The 21,306-nt window shown below is 45.4% G+C and overlaps 2 protein-coding genes across 5 annotated transcripts in view; both read left to right on the top strand.

Moving 5' to 3' along the window:
* Positions 1-21,306, top strand: part of LOC106743242 (chloride channel protein 2) — a 34,715-nt gene that overhangs the window by 1,977 nt on the left and 11,432 nt on the right. For 2 of the 4 annotated variants that reach the window (XM_014616879.1, XM_014616883.1), the window contains exons 1-2: positions 16,532-17,094; positions 17,783-17,870. The exons of 1 other annotated variant lie outside the window; for it this stretch is intronic. In XM_014616879.1, coding sequence (XP_014472365.1) covers positions 16,946-17,094; positions 17,783-17,870 — 237 coding nt within the window. In that variant the 5' untranslated portion in view covers positions 16,532-16,945. Of the gene's footprint in view, positions 1-16,531; positions 17,095-17,782; positions 17,871-21,306 lie in introns of those variants that run through there. One more of the 4 variants, XM_014616881.1, reaches the window with a different exon arrangement.
* LOC106743247 (uncharacterized oxidoreductase YjmC) lies at positions 4,986-8,712 on the top strand. Its single transcript, XM_014616890.1, has 2 exons — positions 4,986-6,010; positions 7,709-8,712. Exons 1-2 carry the CDS (start codon positions 5,678-5,680, stop codon positions 8,555-8,557), a joined length of 1,182 nt encoding a protein of 393 aa, XP_014472376.1. The 5' UTR covers positions 4,986-5,677; the 3' UTR covers positions 8,558-8,712.

Raw genomic sequence — 21,306 nt, 5'->3', positions numbered from 1 at the left:
CTTCTACTCGCGCGCAAATACGATTACCGCCCATTACGTCATATTTAAATAGGGTATGGTTTGTTAATTTCAAGGTTGAAACGTAAATATGCATCATGATTATATTCTCGTCCATATTTTCGTAGTCTCAACGTTCCAACTGAAGTTGAGCTGAGTCGAAATTCTCAATTCTACGTGAAGTCTTCAAGCGGAGAAAACAGAAATAATTTCCCACTTGTGGCGCCAAAGGAGGACAATAGAAGACCTTTGGACACTTAATATAGAACTAAATTAGGTTTAAATTAGGAATAAAATTTCGACTTTCGGATAAGTCATTCCGTCCGAATCCGTTCGGTAGATCAGACGCGATCGAGCCGGCGTCGATCGATTTTCCCGACACGGCAATTTAGCCAACGGCTCTATTTCCATCTGCTCTCGTCGCTTTGTACTCCTCGCGCGATTTTGCAACGCGTCACCGGCCGAAGATTTCCGCGCGAGATCACTCGCCGCGCTCACACCAACGCAAACACTGAAAAACCGGCGCACCTGCACGCCTGCCAAGTCCGCCCGGGATTTTCAGGCTTTCCGTGTCGAGAAGGACAATGCGTCGTGGCCTCGGCTCGAGCAAGAATCACCGAAGAATCACCCCGTAATGCGATCGCGTAATTCTGAGCGACGTCATCGTGCCGACCGCGCGCGCCGGTGTGTGCGTCACGCGCGAAATTTTTCGCATACGTAGATCCTTCATACCTGCTTCCTCCTCGATCGCGCAATACTTCGCGCCGCGGGTGTACTTCTTTCTCGTCGGTTTCCTCGGTATTCCAGCAAATACTTCACTTTTCGCGAAATAAAAATAGCTCTAAAGGCAACCATGCAGCAAAAACGCGATGAGGAAAACTATATAAGTATATAACAAATATCACGTATGTAAATTACATAGATAGATACGAAATTATAATATTTCAAGTATAGAAATGAAGAGAGAGAGAATTGGAAACTACTCGGTTTGCCGTGTGCCTTTAGATACTATGATGATAACAAAATTAAGAATTATATTTTTTATTTGAATATGTTTTAATCTATTCTTCATTAAAAATATTTCAATATTTCTTACGAATCATCTACGTCGATCTAATTAAGAAAAAACGTTATTAATTTAATTATTGAAAAACGAAGGTCAAGTAAATCTTATCGATCGATAAGTGATTTAAAAGATACTCAATTCATATAAACAAAACTTAAAAACGTTATAGAATAAAGACAGCAATTATCAGAAGAATAAATGTAAACAACGCAATAATATATATTAGTATTGCCAAGTAACGCTGGCAACAGGAATAATTTGCGAAAGAGAAATTCCGTAAGTTTTAAATAAAATTTTCATTTATAATATGGATCTGTAAATCCTAAATATGAGAAAATCTTGCAAAAATATATTCCAATTGAAAATATAATGCGATCTTACAGATAAGTAAAACAATATTAGAGTTTTATTTTAATAATTTACACGCGTCTGTATGTCGAGCGATCCTACGCGAAAAATCGTGGAATTTCTGTGCAAATCACGTAGGAATACGCAATTATTCGCTAATGTAATTCGCCGGCCGCCGCAAAATTGCAAGCACGCGCTCACCCGCGCCAGGAGTAATCCTTTTTTTTATTACATTCGTTAGAGAGAACAGCGTTCTCGTGTGGGATTGCATGCAGTTTTCGCGGAATACGTTTAGGAAAATTTCATAAACCACGTACTTGAGAGATAATTCGGCTGTTTTCTCGTCCTCGGTCTGTTGCATCACGGGTATTATTTCCAGAAAAAAAACGCGAAAATCGTCTTCTGTGTGAAAGGCGCGGGACGCATTGCGAGAAACGAAATTGGAAAATCGTATTCTCTCGCGGAACAAAAGAAAAAGAGAGGAAGAAAAAGACGCATCGCTCGTGGATTTCAAAAGACGGACGGATTGGCTGCGCGTTTTCTCTTCTCTCACTTTCTTTCCGTTCTCTTTCCCCACCTGCAGCTAGTGAGGTGCACTTCCCAGCCGTATTCTGTCTATTCGTATTTTCATGCACGTCACGCACGCACATCTTCGACGCGTGTATCATTAGATCTCGCACGTGATCGCCACTTGAATAATTACAAGTCGCGTCATGATCGATTAAAATTTGGCATTTACGATTTATGGCTCACGTGAACTACGCGACGTGATCCTCCGTAATGTGTGTTTATAATTAAACGTTGTTACCGGTGATTAATGCACGCCATAAATTCTTGTTCCCCTCGGTACTACGCGCTGCCAGTCAAAATATTCGTTATCGGAGGGACTCACGTGAGTTACTTTTGATAGCGTCGCGATAGTTTCAATTACGATCGCGATTTAATAAGCGTCTAATGATCGCTGATACATATGATCCGCGATGAATTGAAAACGATGACTGCCGTCATGCATCATGCTGTTCGCACTCTTCCGCTGTCTCGATTATTCGCAATTTTGTAATCGCAAATTACTTTGTTTGGAGGCCGGTGATACCCGATCGAACTAGTGAGATAACTTCGTTTCTTTCGAGGCGGCCGTCGACGTTTCGCGTGGCGCACTATCGATAATCGGCAAGTCTTTTACCTACGTGGCGGTGCACGACCGTCGTACGTCCGTTGTAACTCCTTATCGCCATGTTTATAAAAATAAATATTTATGACGTAACCGCAAATGCGCAGTGCAGAATATGTGAATTGTCGGTAAGCCGCCTCAATTTGAACTTGACGTGAGATACGCGCGGGGTTTGACCACGGCCAACACGTTCGCGTGTTCTCTTTGCAGGCAATACGATGTATAATCCAAGTTTTATGAACAGGGACAACAATTTCATTGGATTTAGTAAGACTTCGTCAACTGAAGGAAATTTGTCTTTTGAAGTAAAGCAGAAAAACGAAAGTTTGATTCAACAAACAGGATCGTTTGGTTTCTCAAACAATAGATATCTCTACGTCAAGTGACATATTTCTTTCGTATTTTTTTTTCATCGACATATTACAATGGTTGTTACAAGCAATAGATTATTTAAAAGAATTAATACTATACTACAAAAATATTAGAACTTTTTTTGTTTCGGTGAGACAATATATTTAATATATAATGAAATAACTTTTTTTTTAATTGAAAACAAAGTATTTCTTCCAAATAATATTGTATTTTCCATCAAACAACATGGTTATTCTAGTGAAGCAACAACATTTTCATTCAAACAAAATTATATTTGACATTAAATTGTGTTGTTTATATGTTAAACAAACCCAAGCCAAACAAATACATATACTAAATATATAAAATAAATATATAAACATATACTAAATATATAAACGTATACTAAATATAAAGGAACCTTTTCCTCTATGTATAAATACCGCTTCTCTCTAATTAAATAAAGTGTAAATAGAAGGAGAGAGAGAGAGAGAGAGAGAGAGAGAGAGAGAGAACACGTGGAGGGAAATAATTAGAATTATTATATTGATTATTATATTGCACGCGCAATTATATAACAGCCGATGTGTGCGTATCGGAACTTCCACTGTCGATTACACTCTAAGCGATCTAATCGCCTCACCGATTAGATCCATAATTAAAATCACAGCGAGCTGCAAACTCATACTTCCTCCTGCTCCAATTTGCTAACGTTACCCAACGATAAGTGTGTCCGTCGTCTAACACCGATAAATGCGCGCTAATACTCCCGAGTAGTGACGTTTGGGCAAACGAAATCATTCTTGAATTCAAGCTGTACAATAAGGCAATTATTATCGCGGCAATTAGGCAACACGATAACACACCGCGCGTCCTTGTGCGCTTACGCGATTACACGTTTCTACAATACGCTTACGCGCTTACACGTTTCTACAATGCCGATAATTTTACGAAAACGCCGCGGGGCCTGGAATATCGCCTTTTTCTCTTTTTAAAAATTGCAGAAATTCGGCTTGTCACCGAGGAAGTTCTGCTCGAAAACGAAGCGGAGAGCCATCCGCGGGGATTACGCGCTTGTCGTCGCATCATCGTCGTCGTCGTCGGAATTATCCGAAAGGAATCGTCCTTTTTATCTCGCACAAATATTTTGCGCGAGCGAAGCGTAACCGCCGAGCGTAATCCCGCGATATGTATTCCGCTTCCATCCAGATAGACCGTGTCGGTCTACAACTTGAAAAACGGAAGAATTCTCGCGCGGAAGGTTGCGGCTCGCGCGAGATCCTTTCTCCTGCCCGCGGATTGTGACACAATTCGCAATTATAATCGATTGAAAAAATCGCGCCGTTACACACCGTGCGCGGCAGTTCGTCGATTTTGCGAACCCCGGGGAAGCCGGAGCTTTCACTTCGCAAGAAAAACGGCCGCTCGCAACAACGATCGCTCTTCAGAAGCTCATCGGAGACTTGTTTTTTTCTCGTATCTCGGATATCAGCGCGATTGCATAATAACAAACCTGCGTTCCGCGAGTAACACGATCGCATGCGCGATCGGCGACCGATGTGGGTGGATCGCGTCCAAAGAGTTCGTGTATATCTCGCGGATAATATGCATGTCTTCTTATGTAACCGAGCTTGCGTGTCGTTTCTGCTTCTCTCCTTCGTTCTCGCTCGTCGAAGGAATTACTTGCATATTTAATACCGCAAATGATCTGCTTCGAGTAGCTTCGGAGGATGCGAGAGAATCGAATCGACGTCAAATCGACGCCGGCGTCGAAACAATCGATATTATATCGTCCAATCAATCCGTCGATTCGATGAATCATTTTTGCTGGGAACATTTACATACAATTCGAGCGACGAAGAAGCTTCGAGAAACCGGCGACTTGTGTAATCAGTTGAATGAATATTACTGAAAACATCGCCGATTACTTCGAGCCGATAACTTCGCCGGCGGTGATTCAAAGCTCCCGCCGAGACAGCTTGTTAAAGTCACCGGCTTCATCAGCGTCTCATGAGGAGACGGTAATGTCGACCGAGCGAACACGCGGCACGTGGGACGTCGTCGTACGTTATCTTTGCGAAAACGAGCGTGCAAAAGGTATCATTTCGCCGGAGCGCGAGAAACGCGCGCGCTTCTTCCGCCTGGTTCCGTCGTGCGAGGTTAAAGTCGTGCCGTCGCGAAGCTGAATGAATCCCAGCGAGCGGTGATCGTCGGATCGAATAATGCCGCGATCGCGAGCCCGCTCGCACGCAACCAGTATCTCGGCCAGCTGTAGCGCCAGCTGCGCGTCTCCACGTGGACGGCGCTAAGTTCAAACGACGAGCACGAAGGAACTCTCCGAAAGCAGCCGAGGACGATCTGTTTCGGTGGCGAAGAAGCGAGGAAAAACGAGAAAAAGGATCCTTCCTCGCGCAAATCGCGAGGAGAAAAAAGGTCGTTAAATTTTCCCGCGTTAATTAACGTACGCGGTTGATATTCCACGTCGACGTCGATCGACGAAATTCAGATCTCAGACTTGTGGAAGATGAATTCGAAAATAAAGACGATTGTGAATCTGACCTTTGCTTTGCCCGACGGCGAAGCTGTTATGTGAAACGATAAGCGATGATAACCTGAAAGCCGTTTTACTCATTTTAGTACGGTGAGTTGGCACAGTAAATGCTTATGGCAGATAAGATCGAAAGAATCGATAAAGCGAGCGTATCACAGGCCGATTGGCTGAGGCAAATAGAATCTGAGACAACATGTTGTTCGTCGTGCACAAGTCGTCGCTCAGTTGCATCTGCGGACTTTTCGTGAGAGGCACGTCGCGCACCGCCGCACTCAGAATGGCGTCCATCGCATGCTACGATCAGAAGGTCGTGCCCAAGGACGAGGCCGTCAGGTTCATCGAGGACTGCATGCGCAAGGCGGGCACGAAACCGGAGGACGCACACGTGGTAGCTCATCATCTGATGACGGCGGATTACAGGGGCCACTTCAGCCACGGGATGAACAGGATGCATATGTACGTGAACGAGATCGAGAACAGGATCATCGATTCTGCCGCTCGACCGCGGGTCGTCACCGATTTTCAGGTTTGAACGCACCCCTCGGAGCACACTGAGAGACTTCGGTGAAGCCTTAGAGCCTTAGAGAATGGCTGATTTATCGGCTTATATGCGCAAAACAAGAATATTTTATGCCTTTGTCTTTAAGTAACGCACAATGACTGTCTTAGACTAAAAAAGCCTCTGTTTGTGACCGATGACAAATTGCTGTATAATAAAAAGAAGAAAGTGAGAAAATATGATAATTCGGACCGGGTCTCTCCCCTGCAAACCTGCACGGTAAAAACTTTTATGTTGATATTCAACACATGTACCGAACATGAAAAGGCTTCGTCGAAGCTCAACGCACACTAGCGTTTTCGCGGTATGGAACTTGAGGCTTGCGAATTATCGGCAGGTTTCTTTGTATTTTCCGAAGATCACGGGAAATCACCGCGGCGGCGATTTCGAAACGTCAGACGGCAACGTGTCGCGCTTCTTCGCGTGCTTCAACGATTCGTCGGTTCGCGCGTCACCTCCGATAATTAAAACGACTTACGTACATAATAGCATAAGAGGAAACCTCGCATGGGCGGCCTTCGAATCTCGAACAACCGATGACCCGGTGAGATACGCGTCCCTTTGATCAATCGGATTTTCCTCCCGCTGGCGAGAAGGCGCCGTTTATCGCCCTCACTCGTGAGTCTTTCATCTGTTTCTCCCGGCTATCTCGTTTCCGATCGACCGTAAGTACGAGCGACTATAATTGCACGTAATGCCACCGTGTGTGCTTTATATGTGCTTTTTGCGTGCGCTTCAGTCCGGCGCTCGTCGAAACGTCGCGCGAAACCGTCGGCGGCTCGACGGCCCGATGAAATGCGAGTACTTCAAATTATCAAGGATGGTATCAATTACTTTCGAAAATAGTGCCTCCTTCGCGAAGATTGCAGGAATTATCGAGAGCGTGTGCAAATCTAGCGGGTACATCATACACGGATTCGTTGACGATCTGACCGACCGATGACAGAGCTCGAACGTTAATTAACGCGGCTCTGATTACCATTTGATGCGGTATCTTTATCGGCATAGCAATCGTGAACGCAAGAAGCACACGCGCTCATGTGCGTGATGCCGATGATTATCATACTTCGTTCCTACATCGAGCGTGATACGTGCCGTTTAGCGTGTCTAATGTTATAATCGCGTCTCAATTTTGCCACATGAGTCTCTCAGAAGCCTGATTAACTTTTCGTGAATCTCTTAACTTGACAAAGTCAAGCATTAATCATGTCCTCTGAAATTATTGAAATTAAAATAATTTATAAAAGACAGCTTTTTAATTATTTAGACCTCCCTTCTCCTCTTCGTCTCTTTCCCGGAGGGACAGGTGAAAATCTGACTTTCAACGAAAAGATCGATCATTGAGAGTGTTGAGAGGTAAACGAGGCCGAATCGCAAGCTCAAGTTCCGCCGAATCGGAATAAATTAATGTCAGAATTCAATATCCATGTTCTCATATATAAGTAAGAATATATCACCTTATATGAATATGATTATTATTTTTAGTAAAATTATATGTAAAATACTATGTAAAATTTCTTTACGTATATCAGCAAGTTTTATTTTCATATAAGATTAGATATCCTTGATTATATATGAGAATATGAGTGTTGAACTGAAACTGACGTTTTTTTCGTACAAAAACCTTTCACATCCGCAACATCTCGACCACGCCGTCACTTGCAGGCGATAGCTCTCGTGGACGGTGAGAACGCGCTGGGCCAGGTGATCGGCAAGTATTGCATGGAAATGGCGATCGAGAAGGCGAAGAAATTCGGCATCGGCATGGTGGCGGCTCGCGGCTCCAATCACTACGGCATTTGCGGCTACTACACCATGATGGCGATGGAACAGGGTCTCATCGGCTTCAGCTGCACCAATACGAGCCCGCTGATGGCGCCGACGCGCAGCGCGAAGGCCGCTTTGGGGACGAATCCGTTGTCCCTGGGTATGGCCGCGTGCGAAGGTGACGAATTCGTCCTCGACATGGCGACGACCGCGGTCGCGCTCGGTAAGATCGAGATGGCTATTCGGAAGGACGAGGACATCCCCGAGGGCTGGGCGCTCGACTCGCGGGGCAAAATGACGCGAAATGCCCAGGAGGCCTTCGACGCCGCGCTGATGATGCCTGTCGGCGGTGCCGAGCAGACTTCCGGCTACAAGGGTTACGGCCTGGGCCTGATGGTCGAGATACTCTGCGGGGTGCTTACCGGGAGTCAGTTCGGGCCGAATATCCGCAGCTGGAAGAGCAGCGACCGCACCGCCGATCTCGGCCACTGTTTCATGGCGATTAATCCGGAAGCGTTCGCCCAGGGCTCCAAGGAGAGACTGTCGACCTTGCTCGGACAACTGAGGAGTTTGCCGACCGTCGGCGAGGAGCCTGTCCTGGTCGCCGGGGACCCCGAGAGGCAACACATGGAGAAGGTCGACAGGGAAGGCGGCATCGCGTATCACCCGAATCAGCTGAAAGCCTCGGAAGAGTTCGCCAAGATCATGGGCGTGCAGCCGATGAAACTCGTTTCTAAGTCCGCTTGAGTCTCCACAGGTGCGAGTGGACAGGTAAAGGAACAGAAATAATTCCGGGAGAATTAATTCTTCACCTTTCCGGTGGCGCGCGTCGATAGCTTCACTCATAACTTGTATATTAAAGCAGTTCTATTCGATACGAGTACAGCAACTTGTTTATGTTACTCGAGTTACAATCATTTACCCTTGCCTCCCCGGTTTCCTACGTATTCTCGTGTTCTTCGTCGGTTGTTTATTTTAGCGGTAAGCCAACGTGCGATGTTTTACATTCTCTCGAGAATGTCTTGTATAGTCTGCGTTTTAAAACAGTAATGGACGATCGAGTTAACATTTAATTGACCAGTCAGAACAAAAAGAGCAAAGATTTCTTTCATCATGATTGGTTAACGAAACGTTAACCCAACCCTTGACCACGGTTTTGGAACACAGCCATGAAGGCGACCAATAAACGGTCAGTCTGCGCTATTTTGTGCAATTTATTAATGTGTGATGCAGAAGAGCAGCCAAACTTGAAAAGCTTGTGTCTTTATCGATATCGGGGGTAATAAAAATGGCGATTATACAGATTTACACGTACACTTTTAATCTCTCTCTCTAATTTTCCATCCCTCTCTTCTTCTCTCCTTCTAATCGCTACGTAATAGTGACATTCTCGGAAAAGGAGAATTTAAAAATATGTTACAACGAGATAATAAAGTTCACTATACAGAAAATAATGGTTTCTCCGACACACCTTTCTGTGTCTTAGACGTGGGAAAAGACGCGCAGTCGTGCAAATAAAAAATGTACATTCAAGCACGGCGAGATCGTCGATGAGATTTGCAAGTAAAACCCATGACGTTTTTGTCCCCGATTATTCGCGCATGCACAATGTGTACGTGCACGAGTCAGTTTGCGTGTGCAATTCGATGATTTGATGGATACGATGCCCGTAACGGATGACATAACAGCGCCGCGGTTTGATCGCAAGTCGATGATGACGACGGCCTTGGACTTGTCCACGCATTTCTCGATTACAGTCGTTATGTCTCTGTGCATGAACGAGTGTCGCTGATAATAAAACTTTACTTTTTATCGCGAGCAAATGAGACGCAAAAAAATGTATATATATGAATATATATATATATATATATCTTTTGCATCACATTCGTCCCTAATAATCGGCCAGATATGCATGTACGTATAAATTATGTCCGAGCGTCTGAAATTTCTCTTACAAGTTATAATTCATAATTCGTTATTTTTGTACAGGTGTTAATTATGCAACGTACATTCATACTTTTTTGGGAAATATCTTGCGTTTAATTGTACACGCGACGATGCGTCATATTTCTCTATTAATACACGCACAACGTACTCACGTATGTATCTACCCCAGAACTTGAACAATTGATTCCGAGGTGGTTGACCAGAACACTCGTTCTCTCTTTCTCTCTCTCTCTTCCTCTCTCTCTCTCTCTCTATTCGTATTTTCTCGCTCTTACGTAGGAAATGGCAAACAGGGTTATCGAGAGACAGTACATGCAGACACAGCGTCTCATTGGCGTTATCAATCCCAGCCGAGAGATAGAGACGGATAGAGAACAAGTGTGACAGACGTGTACACATGACTTACACATGATGCTCGTCACTAATTTTTCTCTCTGCAGAAATCGCGATAACAAAATTAGAATCGCAAGATTTGTCAGAGTAGCGAGCGAAGTGATTTCCCGACGTTTTTTTTATTCTCCCGCGACATTTTCAGCTTTAAAGATCGTCCGTCTTTCAGTAATTTCTCGACGGAATTATTATTCGAAGCGCATTGTAGAATGTGGCCTGCTGTGCTCTGTCGTAGACTGAGGATTTCTCTTGAAAGTTCATCGGGAGAGAATTGGTATTCCATCCCGTTGAATGATGGACCGGATTACCTACCTCGTGGTGTCGCGCGCGCATGTGTGTCGCGTTCAAGATGCGAATAGAAATCGCAACGTCAAAGCTGCCGGCTGTGTCGTGACGATAAATTTTAAGATACACGTGCCGCTCGTCCTCCTCGCGAGCGCTCTTACGTAACGGACAAATCGTGCCTGCCGACATATTGACCGCGTCGTTAATGCATATTTATATTAATTCGGAATAATCGTGAGGATCCTCCCCAACGACGACGGTTCGGAACCATAAGCGTCCGTGACGTGCGGTGCAATTAGAGCTCCTCGCGGCGAAGGCCTCGCTCGCAATTATCACCATTGACTTTTATTCCAAAAGGAGAACTTACGCAAGTGACTTCAAAGAGACGAGACGCGATGATCTTGAGGAAAAACGGGGAGGTCTCTCTTGGGAGTATCGTATAATCGCGATAATCGATAGTCGACAAGCGTGTGCTGAACCACCGGCCTCTCGGCGGATTCCGCTCGCGTATCGCTACACGAGAGAGAATCTCTTAGCACGAAATTTTTCGCTCGTTAATTACTTATTGTGGAAAATAATATTCAGTTAATGCACTTTTTACTTCGGAAAAATAGTCGGGTTTTTAATTTATGCGTTGATTGCGCGTAACGTTATCTTTGTACCACACTCTATCTTTGTTCTTTCACGGTACCTTCAATTATCCAGAAATTGGCGCATTCTTACCTATTCATATTCAAGCTGCCGTTCTTGCCCGGTTAAGAGCGAAACGCGACGCGATGTATTCGCGTGTATTTTTCAGTCCGATAGCCAACAGGCGTATAAGAAGGGGGTTCAAGAGTTATCGACACGCTTTGTTTGTCACCGCATTATCGGATAGACAAGAACGAGGCGCGCTGTCTCTATCTTGCCTCGTGCGAGATAACGCGTTTCTTCGCGCGACCGAAGGGCTGATACGCGATGAGCAATTAATTAGTTCGCAATGAAAAATATGTTGTTGCGTGAAATTACTGCGCGTTATCGCGATTGAGGGAGGAGAGAGAGAGAGAGAGAGAGAGAGAAAAAATAAAAAATTGAACTGTGTTGCGTTACGACGAGCTCGACGTCAAATTTGCACGGCTTATCCATTGCTTGAGTCCGGCATAATCGACGAGCTAATGAAACGAGAGATTTGCTGGTAAAGAGCTGCGTGTGACTCATTAAAGTATCGCCGGCTTCAGCGCGCCGGATAATGGCACCGAAGCCGACGTTAATTAGACCTATCTCTTTATTCGCATCTCCGTCTGGACGGCTCGATAATGGACATCCTAGACCCACTTCTACGGAAAAATAAATCTACGAACATTTCGCAAGAATTATCGGAACTTCGTTAGAGTTGATATTTCTCTGTTTGTAGGCGTCTATAAAATGTATGCGAGAAAAATGCGAATCCGACTACAATCTTGCCATTAAAGAGCTAACAAGTGTCACTATCATCAAAGTATGTTTTTATTAGTCTATAAGTCATCGAAGTAGGTGCGAACCTTAACCCGGGAATAATCATCTTACTTTATTCACGTAAACGGTCACGAATACCCGGATACGCTTGTTCCGTTTCTTAAATATTTCTTCTCCTCATTTTTTCAAAAAAAGAAAAATAGCGAGTAAAACTATATTTATAATGTCCTTAAATAACAATCAATTACAGAGCATTTTATAATATGCTGTATTTTGTTAATAACAGCGACTTTTCATTGCGGTCTAAATGGTTGACTAACCTCGAATTGAGAGAATCGTTAAAGCAGCCGTCGAATTTCTTCGTCTTTCGCCTTGGGTGGGAATCGGAAGGGGAGAGGAACGCGCCGAATTGAGACCGTCGCCGGCGCGACTCGGCGCCTTCCGTCGCGGATCAAGCCGAACGGAAGGCCCGGTAATTGGACAAACGGATCCTGTCCAAAATGCAATGGTCGTGCAGTGTTGACGCGTCGCGCGAGCGCGGTAATTCATTGCGTACGCGCGCCATGTCCACTCGCATTAACTAATTCACCGGTCTAACACACACCATTGGTCAGGAGGTCATGGAACCCATGGGACATCCGTGGCGTTCTGGGAGCGGTGTTCCCATGGCGTTAATGTAGCCTGCGTGTCAATACACGCGGCCGTAACGTTCGCTCGACGAAGCGGCTGCGCTTCGTTCTTAGCGTGTGCGTTTGTCTTTCGAGCGTTTCAAATGGTTCCTCTTCCCGCGCGGTAAAGGCGAAAATGAGAAATCTTATCGCGCGGACGCGATAAAATCCGCGGAAACAGGAAGAATTCTGAGGGAGGGCATCTCTCTCTCTTTTGGAGAAGCGAGCTTCGAACGAGTCGCGGCGTTTCCAGAAGCAAGATTGTATCGAAATATTCCATTATACGAGACATCCGCCGCCGGCGGTGACGAGCTTCTTCGAGAACGAGGCTGTGGGGAAATTACGCACAGAATAACGAAAATATGTCCTAGGGAGTCTGAGTGTGACGCGGATGCTGGAGGGGAAGAAAAACGCATCGCTCATTAGGACGCGCCGCTCGTTTCGCGCGAATGCGAAATGCGCGTTAGGCGCGTTAGGAAGCCGATCGAGAGGTCAGGCTCGTTCTCGGAAGGAGAATTAATCTCGGTTGTTCTCCGTGCGACCTTCCGCGAATCGCGCGGTCAATTGACACCGTGATTCCCCGCCTCGTGTTCGCCAACGATACATTCGTTAACGCCGCGATCGAGCGGCGGAACCGTTCCGCGTTCTGTGATTTCCTCCGCGCGATTTCTTTCCGTCGCAAAACGTCCACCGTACTCGGCGACGGCCGGTTTTCGCGCGAGGTTTGCACTCGGCGAACGTACGCCGATCAATTCGCCGATGATGACCGCCGTGCGATCAAAACGAATCTTCCGTGTAATCGGAGAACGCGGCTCGGCTTACGTCTTCTGACGTCTCTCGTCGACCGGATGACGTAGAGGACCGCCTAACTGCGGTCAACGGTTCGCGTCACCGAAGGATTTTTCTATAAGCTACCTCGCGCCCGCCGTTTCTTGTGTCTTTTCGTCTTGGAACATGCGACCGCTGCACCACCGCTCGCTCATCGTCGTCCGCTCGCCGAAATGCTCCCGATGGCTCGGCTGCTTCGCAAGATGCAGGTAACGTTCTGCAACACAATCAGTCGCGAGCACGAGTAATTCCCGTGTGTCGCCAACGTCGGAGATGCACGTTGAAATAAGAGCCCTAGGTAATTACAAGGGCTACGTACAGGGTCAAAGTACGTTCCTCGAATTTCGAGATGCGTGCCTCCAAATTTGCAGGTATCACCGCGTAGTAGGACCTCCAAATTCGAAGTACACACCTCGAAGTGTTCCTGGCGATTTTGTAGGATTTTTATTTCAACGTGTACCTCCGACTTTGGCGATACATGGTTAAGATGTAAGATGCCCCATGGCACACGGAAATGCGCGAAAGCAGTAAGTCTTAAGACGTGAGAACGCTGAAGGTCACTCTTTGGATACCTCGGAAACATGCCAAAAGCTTTTAGCTAGCTTAGAACGGAGAAGAGAGAAGCATTCTCAATCTCAGCAAAAGGGAAATATGTTAATTGGACTATTAACGGGGCATTGTCTCCTAAAATGCCGTCTCTATAAAATAAGGAAGGCTGAAGACTCACCATGCCCACTCTGCATGCGAGAGTCAGGAACGAGAGGCAGAACATATTCTTCGCTCGTGCCCTGCGGCATGTCGACGCAGACATTTGTACTTTAAACAGGTATTGATAACACCTGATGAGGTCAAAGAGATGTATCCTAAAGTCATTTTGAAGTTTACAGCTTGAAATCATTTCCCTTTTTCTACAATAATAATCATAATAATATTATAATAATAAGACGTAAGAAAATTGACCAATTACAGTCGATTATTCTCCTTACGACGTCAAAGAGTAGTCGATTGTGCACGATGAAAAACTTGCGGCTATCATCGACCGTTCGAGCGGGGGAGAAGTGTTCGTCCAATTTCACAAATGTGCCGAATCGATCGCAAACGTCATTTTGTGGATACGTCCTTTTATTTGAGCGTGTAACGCAAGAATTCTTGGCGTGCGCTTTCTCGCTTCCGACGTCATCAAACAAGGACGGCCGGCAGCGAGTAGCGAGGAGCTTGAATTTTTCGCGCACTATTTACGTCGCTTCTTAACATATTCATCTCGCGTTAAATCAACGAAAACATCCGAGATGGACCGTTTTCGGGACGTGTGTCAAGTGTGTTAAATTGAACACGAAATCCTTTCACCGTGAGCGCGGGTGCTCTCGATTTTCCCCGTTACCTTCATCGGATCACCTCGGCAACCGAGATGTGCAACGCGTTTTCCGAGTTTTATCAAGCCGTGACGAAGGCAAGCGTATCGTAGGCGCGCGCGACATTAATTCGCCAGCGCAAATTTGCTCGCGCACGGCGGGTCTTTTGTGCGCATCGCGGCGCGCAGCGTTATCTGTTTACCGCGCAGTCCGATGGTAGAAATTAGACGGTGGGTCAAACAAGCGAATTTACGGCTTGATCGGTCAACAATGAAGCGAGGGCTCTCTTTCGTGCGCGCGCGCGTGAACGCGCGAGTACTCCTGGGGATACATAGGCGTTATCTCGGCCCTCATTTAAATTTGTCCACACGCCGCTTTCGAAATTCACTGAACGTTCGAGCCGCTGTGCGCGAGGAAAGAGAGAGAAAGAGGGAGGGAGAGAGAGAGAGAGAGAGGTACGTAATGTACATCGTGTTCTCGATATTGTATACGGAGGAAAGGGTTTCTTTAGATTGAATATTTCTATTTATTCGACTAAAATTCGTTTCATAGAAACAACATGCACGAAATATTATTTGTCTGAGTGGAAATGTTATTGTCTCCTTCAAGAAAACTCTCTCATTTAACGGAAAAAGGACGCTATTATTTGAAATAATATCTTTCGACCGAATAAAATATTATTTGGTTACAATCAATATGTGAAATGGGGCAAATAATTTCTTTGTTAGAAAATCATCTTTTGTTGCAGAAAGAAATTTTGTTATTTAAGATGAAGATACGTATTCGTTGAAAGTTCCAACGATCGTACTTGTTAATCGAAACATTAGTTTCTTTGGAGCATGCCGACGATGAAATTTGTGTTTGGATGCAATGAAATTTATTAGTTCCGAAGAAATCTTCTCGGTGTATTCGCGAATACGTGAATTTCCCTTTTTTTTCTCTCTTCCCTCCCCGTCATCGTAATTGTAATCGTCCGAAAATAACGCGGGGGATCGGCGGAGTCATCGATCGGAGTTGACGCTGGACCGGCGCTGGTTAAGACGGCCATCCATCAAATTACGCGGTAATTTTGGTCAATGATAACTCATGACTTTGAAGGCAGCTTCCTACGAGCCCTCGTCGAGGGAAGTGGCCAATTTGCCGTACACGGCTTTCGTACAGTCGCTACTAGAAATGCCGCCAATAAGATTTCCCCGGCGTTCTTTCTCTCGCGTTTCGCCACCGATCGACCGAATCGATCGCGTTTTACACGGCAACCGGAGGCACCCACGATCGGCACCGGCGTGCTCGACTTCGCGAATTTCGATTTTCCGCGAAGTTACTCCCGCGAGAACTTGCCTCCTCCGTTCCGCGTTACCGGACGAGAACTCGCATTCCAATCATCGACTTGATTGTAATTAAATTACGGATTACATCAACGAGTCCGAGACGTTTCATTGGACAATTATCTCTGAAAGATAGATAAAGAAAGAGAGAGGAGTTCGAAACGAACGTAGAACGCAGGGAACTCATCGTCGACGACGAGGCGAACGGGCGTGCTGGAATTTCGAAAAAAATCCCTTCGAATCAGCGATTTTGACGACGGAGAGGCGGCCGGGGCTCTTTCAGCGCTCGTCGCGCGCTCCTCGGTAGAGGTGTCCGTTGACAATCGGCAATTTGTGACCGGCTGGGCGAGGGGGAAAATCGCGCTGGTGTGCGCGCACAGCCGCGTCGACGGCGAGGCTAATGAGACCGTAAATTGGAGCGAGCTATAGGGCCTCCTATCTGAGAATTGCACGCTTGTTCTCTCTCTTCTCGTTGCCAGTGTGACTCACTGTGTGCTTCGTGTGCTACGCGACGCGTTGTTTCGCTCGCGCGAATTCGCAATTCGCACGGTTCTCCTTCGCACTTTCCATGACGCCCAAGCGTCTACCGGTGTCAATGGTGTCCGAGTGTCAGGCGTGAAAAAAAGGAAAAGCGCGAAAAGTCGCGAGTCGCGTTCGATGCGTTTGCCCGAGAGAGATCGGTTAAATCGCGAAGAAAAAATCGAGCACGGCGAAGCGGAAACGATAATCCGACTCTGTCTCTATATTCGCTTTTCCGGTTCGCGGAAAATACGAGAACGCGTGTTGCTCAGTATGCCGACGGGGGGGAGGTCGTAAAGCGTTAAATGCGTCGCGACTTCACGTCCGAGCGAGCGTGTAATCCGTGAAATCGTCCGGTCGACCGCTGTGAGAGCGGAGAGCGCGAAAATGGCGGGCCAGCCCGCGAAGAAGGAACTTCTGGAGGAAACTCTACACCATCATCCGGAAGGTAGCGAGGAGGAGGTGGACAAAGAATGGGAGGAGTTCACGAGATTAATGGCGAAATTAAAGGAAAACCGCCGGAACAGACCGCACAGGTACACACGCACACACGCGCGCGCACACTCGCGCGCGGATCCCCCTTGATTTCAGCGGCAGGAAGCACGGGAGGAAGCGCCGAGCGCTTTTCGAGCAGAAACGAGCCGAGAACGCGCAAAAATCTGGTTACAAAGAACACAGAGGAGAACAAAAGTGACAATAGAGTATATTTCCTTTCGTCGCAATACCTCCGTCTTATGCTGCAGAATTCAAAGCGGAATCGTCAGAACTTACGAGCAGATCTGCGATGTTACGACGCGTACCGTATATCGTACGATCACTCTCGTAAATATCTACGATTTTTGCGACTCAAGTTCTCACAATTGTTTTGTTATCCACGATTTTGCAATTTTACTATTTATTCGATAATTTTACGATATTTGATTTATTTTACAATTTTATCATTTATATATTTGTTCAGAATCGCAGCATTATTTTCTAAAACGTAGAATCGCTCGACAGTGACAGAAGTGCGTTACGCAACACGACAGGTATGAGAGAAATTCACGGGATACGAGGGAATGTTTCGAAGCCGAACGGCCGAATCGGCTGCTTTCTGACGTGCGACCGCATTGAAACTATTCTCCGGCGATTCGAAAATTCGAATTAACGACGAAATACGAGAAAAAGAGAAAAAATAAATAAATAAAATGACAATTCATCGAATTTGGAATATTGTTTTGTTAGACCGTCGCAGGCGTTCTATCCATGCCCGCCGCCGAATCCGGACGAGGAGCAGCAGGAGTTCGATCCTTTCGACTACATAAACACGATTGTAAGGAACCTTCGCTCTTCCGCTCGCCGACTGCATCAATCTTTCCGAGTATGCCGCTTTGCGTGTGAGCATGCAGCACTTGAAATATACTCTTCTCGTTGACAGGCGCGATATTAAACCGCGATATCGGCGCGCTTTCTCGCGCTGCTCTTCTCGAGAACGATCGCGCATATCGGGTCTCCCCGTCCTCTCGGAGAGAAGATGATTGATATACTTTATGTAAAAATGGAAACGCATATTTTCACTCGGAATTCTCGCAGAATTGCGCGATCATGCGTTATGCGTTATATCGTGGCTCCCGATCCTTGATAACGACCGCGGAAAATGACTTATAATTAAACCGTAGCCGCATACCGCGATTCGTCAGACGACGAATCCCAGGCCGGGAGAATCGCCAGCGCGCGTTGCACTCTTCGGATCTATTCATTGCGACGTGTTATTTCTCGTTGCATTACTTGAAAATCCGCGATTTAACTTCATGAACGAAAATTTCTAGAGACAAGAGTGTCGTGGACTTTTCGTGACTGACCATATACGCAATAAGTAGAGACGTCTTCGAGCCGAGATAACTGTCTCAGCTTGGTTTGCAGTACGGCGACTTATTTCAGCGACAATTAGTGTATTTTGCAATCGACCTCTCCTTTCCAACAAGCCTCACGTGGTCGCGTAAAAGCCGGAGATTTTCTATGGCTCGTAAAAGCGCGCCACAATGCTGGACCCAATAACGCGACCTTTGAACGATTGCCAAGTAGGCGAGAGACTACATTTTAAATAAACGTACCGTCGCGCGATTGTTGCGGGAGATGGCTGCGATCGTGAACGCTTTCCCAATGCCGAAATGTGCGTGCTTGATTTTTCCGACTCCGTCGCGCCGTTTCACGACACTCTGCACCTGTGATCTTTCTTTAATGGACGTGCGCGACGTTCGTTACTTACAATTCCCGAAGCGGGCGGTAATTGTCTCGTGAAATTAATTTCTTTGGGACTCACCGTATAATTCCGGCTATAATCCGACTATCAATAGAAATCTTATCTAATTCTTACGCGACTGGAAAAAACCGTGAAACTACTGAATTTCGCGATAATGTTGTCGCGAAACAACTAGTTTGAGACATAAAGAGAAATAAATAAGGAAACCGGTTCTCACCGTAAAAAATGCTAGATTCAAGTAAATAATCTTTCTCTCTCTCTCTTTCTCGTTTTATCTACCGTTCTTTTTGCCCCTCTTTATTTGTTCAATGTTTCGCGATTCCTATCTCATCTATTCAGGTTAATTTATCATAACAGCACTTGACTGGCGTCTTTCCTTTTGCGTGCATTACTTATCTTTGTTCATATAAATTGTATCTGTAACATATATTTCTAACGTACACAATGAAGTATTCATAATAATAATGATGATAATGATTATTATCATCATTATTATATTATTATTGCTTCAATATCATTGGCAAATTTTTATTTATAGTAATATTTACTTTAATCCAAGTGAAATGTTTATCAAGTAAATCATCCAAGTAAAGAAATTTGCCAAGGAGCACCGGAATAATTATTAATTATTCACCTGAAATTAGCACTTTTTTCTGTCTGCACTTGGCAGGAAAGTACGTACGATAGACCTTGACTCGATGAGTGTGTGATACGAGAATCCCGGCCTCGTGGTGCGATCAGCGGCCGCGCGAGATCGTGTCGAAATCTCTCGCGAGCAAATTTAGACGCGTCGTTAGTCGCCACCGCAACGGATCTCGACGAATTCTAGCTGTGAAGTCGCGCGGAGTGTGAAAAAAGTCGACTACCTGGATTCTTTTCTCTCTCTCTTTCTTTCTCTCGGAATACCTCCGAGTGTTTTTTTCTTCATTTCGTGAAGCATGCAAATGCGCTCACGATTACGTGCGACCACGCCGTCTCAACGCGCGTCGCATAGCGCGTCGGGCACGCTGATGAAAATTCCCTGCGACATTTGTAACACACTTTTCCGCGCCGCGCCGAGCGATTTACGCCCGACACGGCTGCCGCGGGACAGATGGGACGTTCGCGATTTATCGGCGATTTTTCCGGGCGACGCGGCGCGGTATATTGAAACAGGCCGTCAATTCGTCAGGTAGCCGCACGACGGGCGACAGGCCGGCGGAGTTTCCTCAAGGCGTCTCGGCGGAAATTGAAAATTGCGACACCGCGTCGCGCTCGACGCTTTACGAGTTACTTTACGATTACTTGACGGATCGCGAAAAAGATGCGGCTTTTTGCAGCCCGCGGACCGCTACGAGCGCGTGGCTCGATTCTCGCGTTAGTCTATGTAATTAACCGGTTGATCGACTGCCAACCGACGGATTTTCGCACCACTGTCGATTCGCGACGGTGAGACTTAAACGCGAGACTTTAACGATACGACGCGCACACCGTTTCTCCAGACGTGCGCATCGTGAAAAGCCACGTAACGCGAAGCGCGAGGAAACGCGAGCAGACGGAGTTGGCGAGCGACGTTAACGTTGATCGTTTATTGTTCTGACTCGCTTACTGTCGCGCAGATTTCCATTGACTGTACACAGAGAAGAAGGTTTCTTTGGATTCAGTATACGTGTTTGTTTGACCTGGCTTTGTTTAATTCAAACGATACAATTCAATATCAAATATCATTTTGATTGATTGACAATGTTGCTTCACTAGAATAAACTATGTTGTTTCATAGAGAAAACAATATTATTTAAAGGAAATCATAGTTAGTCTCGAATAAAGGAATTTATTTCATTATATGTTAAATATTGTTTCACTAAAACAGGAAATTTCTTTAATATTTGTCTAATATATAATGTTACTTCTTTCAAATAATTTATTGCTTATGATAATCATTGTAGTGTTCGCTTGGAAATACAAAAGAAATATATTATTTGACGTAAAGATATTTATTGAGGAACCAAACAATCCTATTTGTTGAATCAGATATCCGTTCATTTGTTTCTTTTCAAGAGACAAATTTATTTCAATTAAAGAAATTTTATCAAATCCAGAGAAGTCTCTTTTTCTCCGTGTACGAAAGTTTTACGATCGAACCGCTAAAAATAACTCGAAGGAAATCAAAACTCGAGCGAAAGATATACGCAAGATGCGCGTATCGCTTACGTTTCATTATTGCTCTCTGTTAACCGTGTAATTAATTTTTTTATAGGATTGATCCTATCATTAATGATCAATCACTTCTCTTTCTAGATACAGTTATGTCATACCTTATACGTAATTCAACGAGACACAGTGGTATCACATACCATGCCAGTTATCAGCGATTGCTATGACATTCAACGTGTTGATGATCGCACATATAATTAAAACGTATGAATCAAACGAGTTTCATATTAATATTTCATGACATTCTTATTTACAATGAACATTTATATCTTTCTTCTCCCCCCTCTTTGTCTCTCCCCCTTCTCCCCCCCCC

This window comes from Dinoponera quadriceps, unplaced genomic scaffold (assembly GCF_001313825.1).
Source record: "Dinoponera quadriceps isolate SergipeBrazil2010 unplaced genomic scaffold, ASM131382v1 scaffold616, whole genome shotgun sequence".
NCBI classification, from domain to species: domain Eukaryota; kingdom Metazoa; phylum Arthropoda; class Insecta; order Hymenoptera; family Formicidae; genus Dinoponera; species Dinoponera quadriceps.
The sequence above is the reverse complement of the archived record's forward strand: the minus strand, read 5'-3'. Positions and strand labels throughout refer to the sequence as shown.